Source organism: Scardinius erythrophthalmus (assembly GCF_964197995.2).
Source record: "Scardinius erythrophthalmus genome assembly, chromosome: 9".
Taxonomy (NCBI): domain Eukaryota; kingdom Metazoa; phylum Chordata; class Actinopteri; order Cypriniformes; family Leuciscidae; genus Scardinius; species Scardinius erythrophthalmus.
In genome coordinates, this window is record NC_138229.1 from 18424181 (window position 1) to 18444475 (window position 20295).

At 38.3% G+C, this 20295-nt stretch overlaps 1 protein-coding gene across 2 annotated transcripts; it reads right to left on the reverse strand.

Moving 5' to 3' along the window:
• Window positions 1–304: 304 nt before the first annotated feature.
• lpin2 (lipin 2) lies at window positions 305–20206 on the reverse strand. 2 transcript variants are annotated; one of them, XM_081373955.1, is made up of 20 exons: window positions 19902–20206; window positions 12770–12970; window positions 10568–10663; window positions 10104–10408; window positions 9916–10023; window positions 9613–9739; window positions 8913–9252; window positions 8501–8600; window positions 8187–8374; window positions 7907–8000; window positions 7740–7809; window positions 7539–7631; window positions 6882–6967; window positions 5701–5851; window positions 4855–5003; window positions 3800–3886; window positions 3525–3677; window positions 3071–3185; window positions 2641–2744; window positions 305–2451 (listed from the first exon to the last, which is right to left on the reverse strand). In XM_081373955.1, exons 2-20 carry the CDS (start codon window positions 12959–12961, stop codon window positions 2304–2306), a joined length of 2706 nt encoding a protein of 901 aa, XP_081230081.1. In that variant the 5' UTR covers window positions 12962–12970; window positions 19902–20206; the 3' UTR covers window positions 305–2303. The 2 variants fall into 2 exon arrangements, with proteins under 2 accessions (XP_081230081.1, XP_081230080.1); XM_081373954.1 differs by lacking the exon at window positions 19902–20206 and adding an exon at window positions 15541–15839.
• Window positions 20207–20295: the final 89 nt, after the last annotated feature.

Here is a 20295-nt window from a genome sequence, read left to right on the forward strand (position 1 = left end):
CTGTAAAATGAGTAAAAATAATCTAATTAATTTCCTCCACAAACTGGGCTATTGAACCAAGAATAAAATGTACACTAAAAACACCCAGAAGACATCAGCCTTGCAGGCAACACTCTGACGTATGGCACAGCTGTGCTTCAGGCGACCCGAGCTCGAGTCTCAGGGTCCTTTGCCTGTTCCCCTCTCTCTCCTCTCCATTACTTCATGTCTCATCTACACTATTCTACTAATTAAAGGTTAACAAAAAATTAGCAATTCATTCATTGTGACAAATTATATTAGCACTATAAAGAGTCAACACAGCTGTATTAAATACATCTTTAATAGATTCATAAACATTGTCCAAACCATAGTTTTTGTAAATGTATAGTTCAATTATCCATTTAAAGGTATTTATGCTGGTCAAACGCAATGTGAACCTGTGGAGTTAAACCATGAAACACACCATCCCATTCGAGTACACAGCAAGAAATAAAAGCAAGTAAAACAAAAGGCATCAAAGATCAAGAGGAATGACAAAACACATTCAGCACTTATAACAGCATTTTCATCAATGAATAGAGGCTTTTTTTGTTAACTTTTTTTTTCTATTTTTACCATCAATTTTAGTTTCATACAAGATGAGTGTGTTCATCTCACACAAGAGGTATTACTTTCATAGAAAGAATGGGATTCCTTTGTTAACAATAAACATATTTCACTTCCAAACATCATAACTGCAGACAAGAAGCGCAACACACACATATATTAAATCACAAGTCAACTGAACCATGAAATGCCCCAATTTTTCCCTAAACAATGATTTGACTTAAATAAACACATAAAGAAATTATTTTACTGTGCTCTAATTCTGTACATCTATTTTAACATCCAGCACACAGTGCTCTAAAACTTACCCTTATGAGATTCTAAAGCAACTTGACCAAACCCCATATGTAGCCAAGAGCTTAGAGACCAGCTAGTGGAAAAAGGGAACATTAGTCAATGGTGATCAAGTAGAAAGATCTGATCACTTTTTTTTTCCCTTCACTTGCACATCAGCTTCAATATTTTCCAATAATAAACCCTCAGTTTCTGCAGCTCAAGATCGTCCAATAGCGAAAACGTGACAACCCTTCAGACCGTCTATCCCAACAGAAAGCATCAAAGCATTTTTAAAACATAAACTGTCCTATTTATATTCCAAATGAAGCATGCAAATGCTTGGCTAGTGGAAAATAAAAATAAAATGTTAAAGACCATTTGATAGCACTACTCTCTCACGGGCTGCAGCCTATTTCAAGGTTGAAAGCAAATATATACTACACTCTTCATAACTTAATACAGATCTCTTGTTGAGGTTTACATAAAATCCTTGCATTGTGCACAAAAGGCTGCTAAAAAGCTTTGAACGTTATTGCAATTCCGTTGTGAGTTAAGTGCAAGACGATCTGATGTTTTTCCTCTCTTGGTTGCAGCTGAAAAAGTGCGATCGGTAAGGCGTTCTGCAGCAACCAGACGATGAACATGTCAACAGTTGGCAAATAACAAGAAAGCCCAATTACAATGAACTCCTCGGTGTACTTTTCATACAAATCCAGTCGACTATACGAGGCTGAACGCGCTAAATCTGCTGAACTGTAAATGATGAGCTGTGTCCTCACGTGGCACGGCTCATTCTGTATTCCAGTATCTACGAGATTCAGAGCTCATTTCACACCATCTGGCAATGCATATTCAAACTGTCATACCGTCACCACATCTTAGAGGCAGTGCATGTTAATTAGTTAGTTCTAACTAAAGCCTTTGTATATAAATAATCTATGCTCTATAAATGCAAATTAGTGGTTGTAAAGAATATCTTTGTTCATTACTTTCAATTGTAAGCATATTTTTATGCCACCTTTAACCTTACACATACCCAAACAAACAGCTGTGCAGTGCACATTCATTCCACTGGCCAATAGGCCACTGATCGTCTTTCTAATACTGTAAACATTAGCCCATTTGCAATAAATTCCTTAAGATCTGAAGCAGCCTAACTTATAGCAGCTAATCAAAATGATACAGATTAGAAATATTGTTATGGAGCAGCACCAGGTGTTTTAGTTTGTGGAAGTTCTGCCTACATCCCATTAATGTGACTCTGGGGTGTGTTTTGATGTTTTCTCTCTTTTTTTGTGGAGCTCATGTTTCCCAGGTGGAATATGGTGGCCACTTTATTTGTCTTTAACTAGAGATGTGAGATGTTGCAGGGTACCATTTAATGGTTCCAATGGCAGGGATGACCGTGACCATGTAATAGATGAGCCTTCAGGCATGGTCTATAAATTCAGGTCCTCCGGACGGATCTCAGGAATAGGCTGACGCCAGAAACAGAAGGTACTGAATTCTGGGAAACTGAAAGCTGAACTTTGTTCTTTACTCAGCAAGGGAAAGACGTGATCCACCAGCTCGCTCAATCTACTGTACCTACACACAAACAGAAAGAGAAAGAGTGTAAGACAGCTAAACAAACAAAAGCACCCTTCGACTCTTAAGAAGACCTTGAACAAAGTTCAAGAATCAGCTCTCCACCTTCGCATCAGCATAATCTTTGACAGCTGAGGTTGACTTCAGAGTTACTTTCATGTAACTCTGCAGATCAATGTGCGCACTTACGAGGACTTGTTGCCCTTGGTTTGCTCTTGTATGAGCTCTCCTTTGGGGTTAACCGTAAAGATTCTGCAGAGTGGCACTCCAACCTCCTTGTAGGCAAAGACGTCCTGAAATAGACAGTCAGAAGATCAGACTCCAATCTGTGCTGTTCTTTCCACAAAGTCCACAAACAAAAATATCCTTCTATGCTAGTTTCTGACATTTTATGATGAAACCTATGCATTCGTGCCTGAATAAACATCCAATGTCTTCCTCCACCCAAACATTAGAATTTATTCAGCTGACCGTTCTGTAGCAGCTGGTCATGAGCGTGTAGCCTGAGGGGACAGCGCTTCTGAGTTCTAAACCTCACACATAAATCTTTATGCGGACCTTTGACTCTGCTGCTGAGGTCAGCATGCACTGAAAAGAAAGTAACTGCAGTCCAACTTACATTCGTTCGGTTTCCAAATGCAGCATAAAAGGGGTGTTTGTTGAGCAGGAAAAGGTTCTTGATGTCAGTAAGGCATTCGATTTTGAAGATTTCTGGCTTCTTCTCAATCACCTCCCTTTGAGACAAAGAAAACATTTGGAATAAATTAAATCAACTACTTGGAACTTGTATATGAATTCTGCTTCATTGTTTTTTTTTTATTATTATAATTAATTCTGCTTATTAAAGGGATAGTTCACCCAAAAAGGAAAATTCTGTCATTTACTCATTTACAATTAAAAGATATTTTAAAGAATGTTTTGGTTACCACTGACTTCCACTGTATGGACAAAAAACACTGAGGCATTTCTCAAAATATCTTCTTTTCTGTTCCACAGAAGAAAGTCATACTGTACCTGTTTGGAACTAAATGTGGTTGACCTATCACTTAAAAACTATGAAGTTTGTATAATACCTGTGAAATGCCGAGAAGAGGCTACTAGGAGAGAGCATGAGGGGTCCACGGGGCAGGATAATGCCTCCGTCGTTTACCCACTGCAGATAACCTCGCGTCATGTCTGCCATGCCAATTGCCCTTGCTGAGCAGTACAGGAATTTATATCCATTCCTGGAAAACACAAGCACCCTTTTATCAAAACTAGTGTTTCAAGTCTCTTAGTCGAGCCCTTTTAAAACATGTCTTCGAGGAATGCATTTTCATGGGGTTGAGGATTAAGAATGCAAACTCACTCAGCCACGGAGTGGTAGAGTTTAGCAATGCCCTGGTGCGTCCAGTCCTTCCCAAACTGAGGCAAAATCTGCCCGAACACATCTGATCTGAAAGCACATAAACATACGGGTGAACATGGCATCTACTAGCAAAAGGAGCAAAATCCTCCGGCGCATATTTGTTCTACTTAGAACGAAGTCCAAGTCTCATTCAACTGGGTTCCTAAATATAGCTTCTGACATTCTTTTTATTCTTAGAACTAATAGACTTGCGAAGAAGAGAGATTTTTTTTCTCAGCTTGGGCAAAACTCTGTGTCATCTACTAATGAGGATCCTCTCCCCACTTTAGCGTTTTATCTCAGACTCTTTCTGAGTGGCATTAAGAGAGAGCAAGATTTAAATTGGCTCATTACGGTGACATCCTCCTCCTAGTCCAACCCTGGTCTGGGCGCACCCCACAGTCAGCCGCCCTGCTTCACAGACTCACAGAGATGTGTCAGGCAAGCAGGTCAGAGAAATAATAAGCGGCAGTCAATCTGCCCGTTTGATGTTTGCCACCCACCAGCCACTGAGGGCACGAGTCTGGAGGCGGAGAGCATTCGTTTGCATAGATGCGTTTATATTACAGCCGGCTTTGCAGTAATTAAAAAACAAAAATGGCGGACCGGTATCACACTAATACTGGAGTTGTGAACTCCATCAAACAGCCAGAAAAACTCAGAGAGACATTGTCCGTTAAATGGCACATTGTCTTCGTCATTGTAAGTGTTAGTGGAGTGGGTTGCGATGCAAGATCATTATTAGCGGTTCATTATTTGCCACATACCCTGAGTACTTGTTTTTGATGAAACAAGCTCGGCCTTGATCTATAAACCTCTTTTGGTTCTGGCAGTAAAAAACCTGGCAGTGAATGAGTCCTTCTGCAGTAACTAGTGGAAATGTTTATGCACACCTCAGCCTTTCCCCTCATTCATGACTACAGTAAACTATAAAAATGAAGAACAAAGGTGGATTTTCAACAAACAACCCAGCAAATGTTTTTCATTAATGTGATGCATGTCTGTGGAATACATACTTGGTGATGGTTCCATCAATATCTGAGATGATAACTTTGTCATCCCAGTTCCAAAGGTAGATGGTGCCTTCACAGCGGCACGTGCCCTGGTACTGTGTTGTAATGCTGAATGTCACATCGTTGGGTCCTTCTTTGAGTTTCAAACTAGCCTGTAAGTCAATACCACCTGATCAATGCATCTCTTTAACACCACATAGCATCTTTTCTATCTGTATTACCACAATTGCAACAAATTATGGGTTTAGAATTGTGACATTATCTGTATAGTTAACTAATATTAATTAACTAATTGATACATAATCCTCTGCACCACACACTTGACTGCTGAATCCTGCAAAATATATAAATAAACGTGCTTTAATAATTGAATAATAGAAACAAGATTAAAGATTCAAATTAATTTGACCCAAGTCCTGAGACTTAATTTTGCAATGCAATCAGTTCATCTACACTACAAAGTCTTTTTATGAGTTTATGAATTTATGAAAAGACATAAGCTTTATTTAATGAAGTAGATTTTCTATTGCATAACTGCTTCTCAAGCTGCCAACAGGGGGCGGTCTAGTGCAAATCAACGTCATGACACTACCCTTTCAGAATGAGTCACAGAGCTTTTACATAAATTCCTGAAGGAAGCTTAAGAGGCAGCTTTAATCAACTGACTCACAGAGAGCAGTTGCACTACAGGCAACAGAACTCTGGATATTTCAGTCAAAACCACTTGAGCAAGTGTTGAAGATGCTTATGTAAATAATAGTCACTGTGTAAAGTGACTGTTTTAGCATAGAGTATGTCTACAGAACTAAATATTTCCGTCTCCTTCTTCTAACAAAAATGTAGACTCACAATCTGGTCGGAGGAGAGGCGCAGGGACTTGCGGTAGGAGTGAGTGGATGTGTGGCCGTGTGGTTCAGAATGGACCTTGCGCTCCATTGATGATGCGGCAGCGCTCACCTCCTTCCCCTCCTCATCGCTGGATGAGTCCCTGGTGTCCACTCTGTACTCAGAGCAAACAGGGAATCAGTGAACTAAATTTGCAGCTACATCCATTCCTAATTTAGATTAAAAGGGCACCACAGAGAATGAGACAAAACAGAAAGTAGGCTGGATCGTCCTGATTCACTTCTTGTGTATTAAAGGGTTAGTTCACCCAAAAATGAAAATTCTGTCAGTAATTACTCACCCTCATGTTGTTCCAACCCCGTAAGACTTTCGTTCATCTTCGGAACACAAATCAAGATTTTTTGATGAAATCTGAGAGGAAATTTGATGAAATCCTTCATAGGCTGCTAGGTAATTGATATCTGCCAGCCCGGAAAAGTTAGTAAAGACATTGTTAAAATAGTCCAAGTGACTACATTGGTTCAACCTTAAGTTTATCAAACGACAAGAATTTAGTTTATCAAAAGAAGAATTTTTTTGTGTGCAAAAATAAAATAAAAAAAATAACGACTTTAATCAACTATTCATTTTCTTCTGTGTGGGCCTTTGGGTGATTTCATGTAGTGTAACAGCACAGCGCTTCTGGGTTGTACGTCAGAACGTAGGCTATTAAAACGTTATTTTGGGGTTTTTTTATGTACAAAGTATTCTTGTCGCTTGATAAACTTAAGATTGAGCCACTGTAGTCACTTGGACTATTTTAACGATGTCTTTACTAACTTTTCTGGGCTGGCAGATATCAATTATCTTGCAGCCTATGAAGGAGTGAGCCAGCTCTCAGATTTCATCAAAAATATCTTAATTTGTGTTCTGAAGATGGACGAAAGTCGTATGGGGTTGGAACAACATGAGGGTGAGTAATTACTGATAGAATTTTAATTTTTGGGTGAACTAACCCTTTAAGGGGGGAAAAACTAGTCAACAATCAATCAGAGCAATGGTCAAGGATAAAACTGATACTTTTATCTTTTACTTGTTTTTGTACAACTAAGCCAGTTAACATAGCTAGTCTATAACCTTCGGCTATATTCAGGGACAACAACCAGTTTCATTATTATCTGCACATATTCCATATTCTGACTCACTTGCGGGCATGACTTTCCATTGACAAAGAGGAGCTGCCATCCTCCATTTGGGACTGCTTCATTTCCAGCTTTCCAGTGCTTTCTGACTGTATAACAAGACAACAAAAAACAAAAAAAACATTAGTACATCAAATCACACTGCCACACATTTAAAAACTGCAATAACAAAACTGTGTAAACATGTCACCATTTGCTTTTGTTGTGACAAGTTGTTACTGACTACATGACCATTTCATCCTCATGCCTCCAGGTTATTACTAATAGTCTGATGAGCTGCCTGGCCTAATTCTAGGCTGTAAAATTCCACACCGCAAAGTGGTGCTAATTACAGAAGTGCCAGATGAGGGCAGCGAAGGAGCTTGATGTATGAGGCCTGAATGACAGCAGAAGCTCTAGAGAGAAGATCTCAGAGGTAGCACAATTCATCTTCTTTACAACAAAGACGTGCGCTTGTCCTTTTGTTAAGGCAATTAGGTGAATGTTGATGCTTGTGTAATCAGATCTGCTGACAGAAGTCTAAAGACTAGTGCTGGAATGCAGTGGGATTAAAAGAACAGTAACTGCTTAAAGGTTTTGTTCCTACTCCCTGATTATAACTTCATAAAAACCATGTTTAAATGGTATACATATCTAAAGGCCACAACGCTCTGGTCTTACCTGTTTAATAGTGCTGTCTGCTCTCTTTCTCCAGAACCACCAACGGCCCGATTTCTTTGGCATCCTCTCTTTCACCCAAGCTTCCTCTGTAGCCTGAACATTTAATTGACAACAGCTATTTGACCTACTATTTAAGAGTACGCCACAGCACTTTTGAAGGGTTTCTGAAGTAAGAATATACTATTAGGGAGAACAAAATACCTTAGGTAAATTCTTCTGAAATGCTTGCAAACTTAAGATCAAAGGGGCAGCCAATGTCCAATTGTAATACCTAAAAAAAAAAAAAAAAAAGGCAATTTACTTACTGATGTGAGCATTATACAAATATATTTATAATATATTTTTCTTTTATTTAAATCCAAACCAACCTGTTTCCCATTTTAACAACTAAATTTGGATTGTCTATGATAGCTGGATTCTCTGCAAATTCATGGTATGTGATGATATGCTCCATGAATTTTTCTAGAAACAAGCAGAAAGAGACATTTAAATCACTTGAATTATTTTCATTTGCAAATCTCTTTGAATAAAAGCACGTGCTAAATCCATTAATTATTATAATGAACAGAATTAACCACATCCACTGTTTCCACAGCTACAGCTGTGATTTCCGCACCATGAATGAACACACCAGAAAGATTCAGATACCTTTCGAAATCTCTCCGTTCTCACTGAGTCCTCCACACAGAGACAGAGTGACATCAGGCAGGTCACTGGCAGAGTCAGACAGACACTCAGTGCCACTGTCAGCCGCAGCACTGCCCACAGACTGTGGGGACTGAGAGCCTGAGTGCATCCCAGAATCCATCCAGTGCTTGGAGCCGGAGTCTGAATCACTGTGAATACACATAACACATCAAGGTCACCTGACACCTGATAAACTTGTTATGAACTGCTCCAAGTACCGTAATCTAATCTTAAAAGCAATATACTGTAGGTCAGATGAGTGATTCGCTTTCTACCTCTTAGGAAAGTAACGAGCAGCAACATCAGGCTCCAGAACATTAAGGTCATCCAGGTAGATGTCCTCTGGGCCCTGGTGCTGACTTCTTTTTGGGACGCCTGAACAAATTTGCAGTCAGCATTTTAGGTTTAAATCAGTAATCAGAACAGCAAGCTCTAAAGTGCTAAAACAAGCCCTCTGAACTGAGGCATTATCTTGATAGAACTACATTAGATTGATTTAGGTACACAATTTTTATTTCAAGAACACATTGAATTAGGCTTGTTGAACATGAATCAGCCACAACTTTATTTAAACTTTATCTACTCCCACACTTCCACTATCAAATAAAGATAACAGTCACTGGCAAAATCAGTTTATAAGCAGAATTTCCTTGAAAGTATGAAGGGAGTGGTGCTTAATAGGCCGACCTTTCTTCTTGGAGGGTGAGTCAGTCTTGGGGCCAACATCTCCCATGTCTGCGCCTACATGAGCAGCAGTGGGAGCAGTGGGGTCAGCAGGGACGATGGATGAAGGAGTGGAGGTCAACATTCCACTAGGTACCGTCTCCAATTCCAACTCCGTGGGAGTTTTGGGGGTCACAGGGGTGCGGGGTTCAGGCTTGACTATGGTACAGCCAGGAGCCCCTAAGGCCCGTTCTCTTTCATCCGTCTCCATGGCCTCTGAGCTGAGGATGACTCTGAAGTGAGTGTTCTCTGAAGGCGTTATGGTCACAGTCTTCGGAAGCTCCATCTTCTCTTTCTTAGAAACCTGGGAATCACATTTTTGAGAGTGGCGATGAGCAGAGATTTATTCATGACCTGTTAACTCAAAATCACAGCATAAAAAAGTATGATTTTTTTTATTCTATATTCACTTATTACTTTGCCTAGGCAGAATTTGCAGATTTTTTAAAAATGATTTTTTTTTTTTAATTGGGGGATGGATTTTCAAGCAGAATGGATTTAAATATGATCAAATTTGTTATTTATTAAACAAACAAACACATCTAGAACATTATGAAGAATAGCCATTCAGATTCTATGGAAATCTGGAGTACTTTTCATGTGAATGATATAAATTTAAACAACATGAATTTCAAAGAAAATAAGTTTGAGACATTTAATTTACCCTGGTAGATTCTGGAAACTCTCCCCATGTCCACTGCATGTGTGACTCCATTTTGAGCAGGCTCTCTGAGGGCCGAACAACCAGTTCAGAGTCACTCTTGGGAGAAAAGGCCTCTGACATGGCATGACTGCTCAAAATATAATAACAAACAGCAACTCACATAAACTGGTAAAAGCAAAAGGGAAAGTGAAAGTAAAACAAAAAAACAAAAAAAAAGAGAGACCGAAGTCTAAACCCATATTTGGGGCAGTCCTCCAATGTTATAAGGATCAACATATTTTGAGGTGTGGCAATATAACAAACCTGTTTGATGGAGACCAGTCTCCATCAGAGTAAGGGTAGTTGTCTAAAGAATGACGGACTGTTGGTATCCTGGGTTCAACTTCTCGAACTGTATTGATTGAAGATGATCTGAAAGAAAGATGTCCTTTAATCACACATGTCCACAACATCAGATATCAGCAGGTCTGGTGCATCTGTGCTTTGGTTACCTGGTGTTGGAAGCAGCATCCTCATCAGAACTCAGTTCCATCTCAAATATATCTTCTGTTGAAGGGGTAGAGCTGATGTTGGTAGGTGGGGTCAGCTCCTCTCGCCGTGGGTCGCCTTTATGCTTCTTCCTCCGTTTCTTCTTCTTCTTGGCTCCCCCTGTGCTGGCAACAGGGGGATCAGGAGGGTCCTCGGGGTCCAGTGGATCGTCATCCAGGTTCTGACTTGGCCTGTGATCGCTTCCGATCCAAAACAGGTGACTCTCAGTGGGGATGGGGGAAGTGGCCAGGTGAGCTGGTACAATCTCCTAGAAAAAAAATAAAGACACCATTAAAAAAATGGCAGATAAGCAGTCTTTGCAATGCAAATGTTTTTCAAAACAAAATGCCATTTTCATACTAACATATAAAGATGTTTGGTGCAGTGATTAGTATGAGAGACAGCACCTGTGAACTAGGGGACTTACATTCTGCTCCTCAGTTTCCTGCACAAAGAAGGCTTCTCCATTATCTCCCAGCTTCATGTGAAGATCCACCGGCTCCCCGTTGATCTCTATGTCAATCTGAAGGAAGGAAGTGCAGTGGATTCTTTTAAAACAGCCTTAATACGGAAGCCATCAAAAGATGTAGCCTCAAACTTTCAATAAGTTACAACTTATAACTTAAGACCTGTGCTTTTCTAATTGTCTGACACTTTGATTCTAAATCAGATGTCTGACCTTTGAAATGTTTATTTATATTTTCATTAAAAAAAATATCTATGTACGGCATGTGTTGTAGATGACCTTAAAAAGCCAATATACGTTGACATTTACACTGTGATTCCATTCTCAACTCATGACTTTTCACTCTCCCACAGGTGCACATCCAAACTTGGACAAACAGAAGGTTTCCTCTCTTGCCCACCCATGCAGTTTTAATTGTTTGCTCACAGGAGACACACTACCCATGGAGGAGGATCTTGCCAGTAGCCACCAAACACAATTAGTGAATATGTGCTGCTCTGAGCCAGATGACCTGCAAAGATGATCACATCACACACCTGATACTGCGACCCAGCACAACGGCAGCCTGACATCGAGCTGTTTGAGTCTCAGATGACATCCAGAGAAACATTATCCTTCAGACAGACCTCCAAGGAAATACAATTTATTCCCCTGTGTCATGTTTTTTTCTGTTTTCTCAAAATTGTTTCTTCGGGCTTCTCTCATACCAACTTGTTTTGTCTATTTTTAGGCATCTGAGCCTCAGTATCACAGTTGCTGTGTGATTTATGTACCCAGCAACCCTGTTGGGTGCAGAGTAATGGGGCAAAATATTAATGTCAGTATAAATTATGACCCTGAGTAAATCTCAAACAGAGAGCTCTCTTACTTGTGTGCTTATGGACAACAAAATCTGGATTTAATTTCACAGCATAGTGAGAAGAGAGGGACGGATGTTTCTGTGACTCTAAATTTACTGTTTTGTATCAGCAATATAATTTATTTAGTTAAACAACACAGATCTATTTCATAATGGTGGTAAGAGAGCGAGGTCAGCTGTCTTTTATCTGCACTGTGGGCGAATGCGTTACACCACAGTCTCTGACAGAAACTCCAGTGAGAAACTGGGATTAAAAATGGCAAAACTGAGCTTGAAATACCTTTCAAAGGAAGTGAATATCTCCAATCACAGAGGCAACCTTGACAAAACTCTTACTCCTCTGCTTCCATTTCCTATCTCTTTTTAGTCATAGAGACCTGTTGCCATAGCGACCACTTCTTTCTAAACCTCTTCACACATCCTGTAGATAGTGAGAAATGCTCCATCCCCCATCTACTGCTGTTGCTCATGCACACTGTTAAATGTTTTATGCTAAACACTAACACATTCTGCCTGTGTACTATAGATTATTGAAAACATCAGAATGGCTTCAATATGACCAGAATGCTTTCAAATGTTATTTATTGCCTACAATCTTGTTATTTACTGCTGGAGATAAACACTTAGAATAGAATGCACAGACTGATTAAGTCTACAGCCCATTTCCTCAACAACTACAACATTTCACTGTGTTTAAATGAGAACAATTGTACACACTGCTTCCGCTCTCACAAGACAATAAATAAATCATGAGTTTCCTGTCTTTCCATTCAAGCATTGATTTAGCCTGATCTGTTAACGCTCACAGAGCCTATAACACATGGAAAACTGCCTGTAAATATGCAGTACCCTCTGCAGGAATCTTCTCATGAACATGCCAGCACAGAAACATGTTTATTGAGCTGGTACAAAGACAGTATTTTCAAATGAGCCATCAGAGACAGGCACAGATGAAGGCATATCTGAAGATATCAGAATCATGAAGACTTCTGGCAGATTAAAGCTGAACTTTCTTGATTGTACGTGTGTTTGGTCTAAAATTCAGCCATTTTAGTGCAAGACAATAGTGAGTAATACTATCATAATAGATTCCAGGCTGGTAAGCAGAAAAGCTAATAATGTCCAAAGCTCAGATCAATTATATTGACAGCGACTTGTCTGTGGATTTTTCTTTTTTCTTTGTTATGTAAAGTTTCCAGAAACTCAGTTGCTTGAGAAAAAACTATATGCTTTGGACTTGTTTGATGAGCCCACAATTATTTTATTTATTTTTTAAAACATCCTACTTGCACTGCAGTACTCACCACTTTCTCTTTGGAGCGCAGCACACCCAGTTTGCCGAAGCGCACATGGAAAGGGGAGCACTGGTAGGTGCCATCCTTCTGGCGGACCACCACTACATCGATGCAGCCTGAGAGCGTGGCCTGGTTAATGCCCTTATACAGCTCCTTCATGGTCACCAGCACCTGACCTGCCAACTGCCCCACATAATTCATGGTGCCCGCCTAAAAAAGAGGAACAGAAAGCAAAACACATTTAACCATAAAACAACAAATGCTGCAAAACAAGAACTACTCTTTCTTTTTGTAAATCTTTAAATACTCTATTTGTACATGGCAAATGTGGGAAAATCACCCCTTTACTCATGTTGAAAGTGAAAGTCTCATTTCTCTTTGGCTGTCTGCCTTTTTAAAACTCTTATCAGCAGACCTGCAGACGGCTTAATGCTGTTTCATGAGTGATCGTCTGAATGTGTTTCAACACCACGGTCAAAAAGGCGAACATAGAGAACAAACTTATCACAAACAACTGTGTCATAAGGACACAGAATGAGCAAAGAAAATTTTGTTTTTCTGACATACTTTGAATGTAAATATCAATGTACATTTCCGCTGAATTGCTGCAGGCATACTTCCAGTACCTGTTTAACAAGTATAAAATAACTGGTCTGGATCTGGAACTGACTAGCATGTTTATCTATGACAATGATTTAATTGTAAATAAAACTATTTTAAATTATTTTAAAAAAAATCATGTCTAAATTTAAGGTTAATGCCAAGAGTACGAGGCGACATGCTAAATTAATTCCCAGTAGATTGTGTTAGTGAAGTTCACAGAAACACTATTTCTGGAATGCATTATTATGATAATGAAGATGAGTAATTCTGATTTAACAACATGGCTAATTTTAGTTGTTATGAGGTCTAATGATGTGAAAATAGGCTTCTTTTTTTCTACATCAGATCAAGGAAATCACAAGATACCATCACAGCTTGTATAAATGCCTAGGGGGCTGGTGAAAGGCAAATAACAAAAGTAGAGCATTCTCTCTAACCATAGGGGCAGCCAGAAAGGTCTTAACAGACTTTGCACCCATGGCTAACCTACTTTCTCTTTGGCACAACAGTAACTATTAACATAAACCATATAAAGCAGGTTTCTGCACACATGTAGTTGCCTTTAATGAGAGAAGGAAAAGGGATGTGCAAAAAGCTGTGCACAGCATAAGAGTAAATAACACTTGGCCTAATAGGAAGTGCACTTAAAGTAAAATGCACAACATGCTTCACATTACTGTTCAAAAACGTCAGTACATAGAGTATGCTTTCAAATGGCGGACTCTAATATTTCAGAGTATGCTCAAAACAGTACCTTATGTGTTGTGTAGAGGTAAAATTGGCTATACGGGGCAGAAAAAAAAGTTGTACTAAATGGACATTTAATTAACCTTATGAAATACTGTTCAAACGTTTGGGGTTGGTAAGATGTTATGTCTCTTATGCTCACCCTAATTTATACCAATAATAACAACATTTGATCAAAAACACAATAAAAATAGTAATATTTTAAAATGTTATTACAATTTAAAATAACTATTTTAATACATTTTAAATTTTAATTTATTCCTGTGATGGAAAAGCTGAATTTTAGCAGGCATTACTCCAGCCTTCAGTGTCACATAATCCTTGAAAAAACATTTAAAAAATGCTGATTTAGAATTTATTTAAAATATATTTATTTTGTAGCATTGTAAATGTATTTACTGTCACTTTTAATTAATATAATGCATCCTTGCCGAATAAAAGTATTAATATCTTTAAAAACAAAAATCTTATTGACGTCAAATATTTGAATGGTAGTGTATATGAAAATATTTGTTGAAAAGGGACACTGATTGACAAAATTTTTTTGATTCTGCAGAACAATTGACCCCAGTCTAGGTAATTTATAGAGGACACTGTGGAGCATGGATCTTAGCTGTGACACTCATATCAGCTAGCTATCTCCACTTATCTAAATATGTGATTCTCAGAAAACAGCCTTAAATCAACTGAACAGAACAGAACAACAAACATATGACACCCATGGTCAAGTTGAGTCTTTAAGACTTGCTGTGAAAAGTTAAGTGCAAAACACTTAAAACTTTTAATTGCTCCAACACACCATATGAACTGGACATAGTTCAAACAACTATAAAAAAAGATCATTATGTAATACCAATCTCTTTTTATAACTATACTTTTTGAATAATTTCATATCCTAAACATAACAAGCTCCTAATGTAAGCCCAGAGGTTTTTGAAGGCTGTGAATGTTTTAGAATGTAAGCAAATAAAAGGCTGAAAGGCTAACACAGCACAATTCATTTCATTCAATAATTTTATTGTCAAAATCTGTAACTATAACAAAATCATTTGTAAAATCCATTCGGATGCAATCCCCAGTCACTGACAAATAGCATTGCGCTAAAAAACAAACATAAATCTTAGACTAAATAAAAATTAGTTGGAAAACAAAAACTCCACTTATTACAAAAGATTTGAAAATAGGTGTGTCAATCTGTTTTTGCATAAACTGTTTACTTCACCTGATAAAAAAACAAAACAAGTTTTAGGGCAATTACATGACCTAAAACACTGTCTTGTCATTAGGCATAATCAGTGCATGATAAATGCACTCAGTGTGCAGTCATTTTTGGTGATAATTGCTGATCAGATAATTAAAGCTTAGCTGGAGTCTTTACTCCACACCCAGCCAGTTATCAATGATCTGTCCAATTTGCATTTCTCACTCACCCATGATGATGCCCTAAGGGATGAGGACTCATCTTGCTCACTGTTGTCCTCAGTGCAGCTACCAGAGAGTTCTGGTTTTGCCCTAGGATGGAGTCTTTTCATCACCGTTTACCTCAAAAGTTTCCTCCCTTACAAAGAATCCATTTACCTCTGTCACCCTAAACACTATGTCAGGTGGCCCACCAACCTGGTTTGAATGACAGAACTTCTAGGATCTTCTCATAAACATAAACTACCGTAACCTTTCTGACAGCCCATACACTTGAATAACAGAAGCTGTATTTTTGTTTCGTCAAATCACGTCATATTAGAGAAGGCCTGAGAAATCAACCAATTAGGTACAAGAACCTACTCTCTCTAGCCAATGAGGTAAGAGTAAGGGGTCAGCAGTTCTGCAACAGATAAGACTTGTTTCCGGCGAGGGGGCCGGAGGGGCTGACCACTGATAAGGGCCTTAAAAAAGGGAGCTGGAGAAAAACAGTAGTTGTATTGCACCCGTCTGTGCAATCACATGAGGAAAACGTCCTCCATGCTGATTCTGACAAACATTCGACTCACTTTAGTTAATGATTCAACTCAGAATATCTTCTATAGCGGCATGGGAGCTCATAGAGACACAATAATGAAACTGATCTCATTCTATACTAGGACTGCACTGATATTAAAAATCAGATCGATAATTTTCATGTTACGGCTAACAATTAATTAAATTAAAATATTATAAATATATCAATTTTGTCAAAAGTAAATAAACAAAATTAAAATTAAATCCATAGTTGTATATGCTACAACCAAACTTATTCATCACAAAATTAAAATGTGCAGTATCAAGATAGATAACTTAATTTTGAGATCTAATTAAAATAAAAGTCATTATTAATAGAAAAGAGACCTATGGGTGCTATTAGTCTTTAAAAATCCCTGGTTAGAGAATAGTTATAGGTATAAAATAAATTAAACAGGTTTCTGCAAGTGTAGTCTGAAATTGAGTTGGGTAAACATACAATCTTAGGTATAAATGATTATGTTGAAAATAATAATTATTTGTAGCCTTAAGATTAACACAGAATGTAGCCTAATAAACAAGATTTACAATACTGCATCAAAACTAAAAGGCATTAATAATCTAGCTAGGCATGTGCCGGTATTCGGTAATGCGATAAATCGCGGTAATGAATATGCACGATATTGTTATCGTGGGCACTTCAAAATACCGTGAAAAATAATAGATCAGAATTTATATTTATAGAACGTGTATTAGCTTATTTTCCATCAACCGCTTATACAAACACTGCGTATGCTGCCCGAAACACGTGCGCACTCTGATGTAAACAATCCCCACATGTATTAGCACTGTGTGCATGCGGCGCAGTGCGCACTCTAGTCTAATGTAAACAATCCTCACATGGAGAAGAAGCATGGCGGAAGGAGGCACGCTGCCGACGATCTATCCCCCTTCTAAAAGCAGAGCTGTCAATACGCATTCAGCGTGAGACTCACGCAATTTACACTTTTCAAACGCTCTCGCGCCACATGCAGTTTCTCACGCAGAGAAAAATCGCGGAGCAAAGAGGACACGGAGACCGACAGACTAGACAGAGCAGGTTATTATGGTATGAAAACAATTCTCAGCTCTCATGTTCTGTCCATTTTATTACGGAATTCATACAACAAATACTGTTTTGGTGCTTGTAAATGTGACTTGACAGATCACTGTAGCGCCTCAGTTCAAGTAAACCGATCATCTGTTACTTTTTATTTAAAGATACAGTAGGCTACAACTTACCGAAAGGTATATATGCCTCATACATAATTTCGATCATTCAGTGTTTTTCAACCACGGAAAGAGGTCAATAAAACTGCAGGTGAACAATTATGTCACAGAACGTTACATTTACCTCAGGAAAGCCATTTAATGACCAACACGTTAGTTGACTAGAAAAAAATAGCTATAGAGAGGAGTATTTTGCTAAATATGTGCAATTTGTATTATATTTTTACTTGTGTCATAATTGTTATTATAATGAAAACCAAATTATATTTAATTTAATTAGTTAATTTTTAACCTTTAATAATACCAGCTGACAGGGCTCTCTGTATGTTTACAGCATTATGTGAGATATATTTTTTCTTGAGAAAAATGAACGTCTATCTACTGTAGCCTACCTAATATTTATCCAAAAAGTCAATACTGAATCAAGATTGAAATCAAATCCCAAGAATTGAAAGCGTGAAAATTGTGTAAAATTCTATTTAGTTACCAAATGTTTTGACAATCACTATTGTAATGCAAGTAGGTTTTTTTTCTACATCCCCCCCACCAATCCATCCATTTCTCTTGAGCAATTAAAATATCGTGATAATACCGTATACCGTGGTAAAAGCTCAATCAATTAATCGCAGCATGAAAAGTTGATACCGGCACATGCCTAAATCTAGCTATATAGTCTTACACTACACATCCATGTGAAATGCAAAAACATGGACAGATGAACAATTTCTTTAATAAAAAAAAAAAAAGTTTATTACACATATTATAGTAAGATTTCAGCGGAGTAAACAAGTAATTAAAATCTAAAAACCATTAATCGACCAATAGCCACTGTGATGCAAATATATATTACATCCTGAATAGTCTCTATTGATTTACAATTTAGTCAAATAAAGCACTCTAACCTAAGATGTCCAAAGGTTTGTATGTTCACCTGCTCTGTTTAACTGACAAACAATACCTAGACTGGATGCAAATTGGTCTGTGTACCTGTGGTCTCCAGGAACGCCTCTAATTACAGAGGGCACGTGTATTTGTTAGGTACATGTTATCAGTCCTGCTGCTCATTAGAAAAATATCAGGTGTAGTACGAAATGTCTGTTATTTGCCATGACAGACCAAGTAAGCAAAGGCTGCTGACCTTTAATGATGCAGTGCTATTGCAGAGTCATATCTGGCTGTACACAAAAACACAATAACAGTTATTCTTTAGCTAGACTCTCTGTTATTATGAATCAAAGTGATCTCCATAATAAACAAGCAAACAAAAACTTGCAAGAACTTAAGGCTATTATTGGGTGGGGATATCAAAATTATCACTGTGAGTGTGCTGTGCTGCTGACACAAAGGTTGCAAGTTAAGACGTGACTAGGGAAAAACAGTTCAAAAAGTCATTTAACAAAATGACTTTTAGCAGCACACTTTAGCCCATTCTACTGGTTTTTAATGGTCAACTTATGTAGTAGGAGTCATTTTGGATGGAGCATTTACTAAATGGCACCTAAGCCTAACTTTTAAGTTCAACCACCTGCTTTGCTTCACATTTTTAGTGCTTTGCTGTGTCATGAGATGTGGGGCCCGGCAAGAAGTCGTTCTTGCATAAAAAGGTTCACTTGCATAACATAAAAAAGGTAATCCGGTTCAAGTGCAGTTACAAAGGGCAATCAAGTCAGCTGAAAACGAGTTATAAAGCCACTATTATTTGAAATGTCAAAATATACACTATTACACAGTTCAGTTCCTCAAATGTTTACACACCCTTGAGGTTTAAGGTTTCATTTTCAATTCTATGACATTCAGTAGTAAACAACATGACTTGGTATCAAGCATATATGAGAACAGCAAAGTCATACTAAAATATTGTCGATGGTTATACTACATAACTCTCTACGCTATGAAGGGTAACCTAATATGGATGCAGAGAAAAGTTAACATGGTGTCGTGCATTTAAAGTCTCAATAATACTTAGGCCTAGTTCAAATCAAAAGTGCTTTTGCTCGCAGTTGTAAACAAGTTCAGGCAAGTTGGCCTGGTCAGCTGTTTTTATCAGCCCTAATGCCCACTAATACTAAAGTATGAGCCTGTCATTGCTTAAAAGCCCCCATTGTTTGTAGCAGTTATTACAGCAAAACAGTTTTGTAATCGTTCTTGTTGAGAAGTCTAAAAATCGCGTTCACTTACACCCTTAGTGATCAGTGTGCAAAATTCCAGTTGGCCAATGCAATGACATAATGCTGTTGTTCAGTGAAATTGTCGTATTTTGCATACAACTCAGCATATAAGTGACATTTTATCTCAAAATGTAGCCTTAACCAATTCTAAATAAATAATGAATAAATATATAACATAAATAAAATAAAGACATGTCTTGTTTGGTTTTAACGAGATATTCGGTTACAGAGAATGTTTCTGTCACAGCATCAGCATTATGGTTAGCTCGACTAACGTTAGCCAACCAGCTAAACTGACATTTACATCTCTTTACAGTCACATTACAACATGTTTATGTCATTAAAATACATGTTATATACGTTTATATGGTATATTTGACCAAAATGGTTAACTCAGAAATGTCTCGTGTAATGTTTACCTTTCAGTTGGTGTTGTTGTTTCGAAATTGGACGTTATGTCGCCGTCTGCTTGTCCGCTGCTCTCTCGCGCCGACGTTATTCATTCATTTCTGAACGAGCACGGCTGACGGCCGAATATTTACCTCTCAGCGCCGAAAGGATCTCTCCTGTTTTCCTCGTGTATCATAACAGTGGGCAGTTTTTCAGAGGGTCACATCAATGGTACGACCACCGCGAACCGGTCATGCAGCGGCGGCGGGTGGCCGTGACGTGACACGCGACGCAGCCACTTTAGAAACAGGCCTGTCACGTGACCCGCTAAAGCAGAATTCCCCCGTGCGCAGTCTAGAACTCACGAGATAATCATCACGTCCACAACCACTTCCTTTTACTTTTGTGAGTTTGTGATTGTTT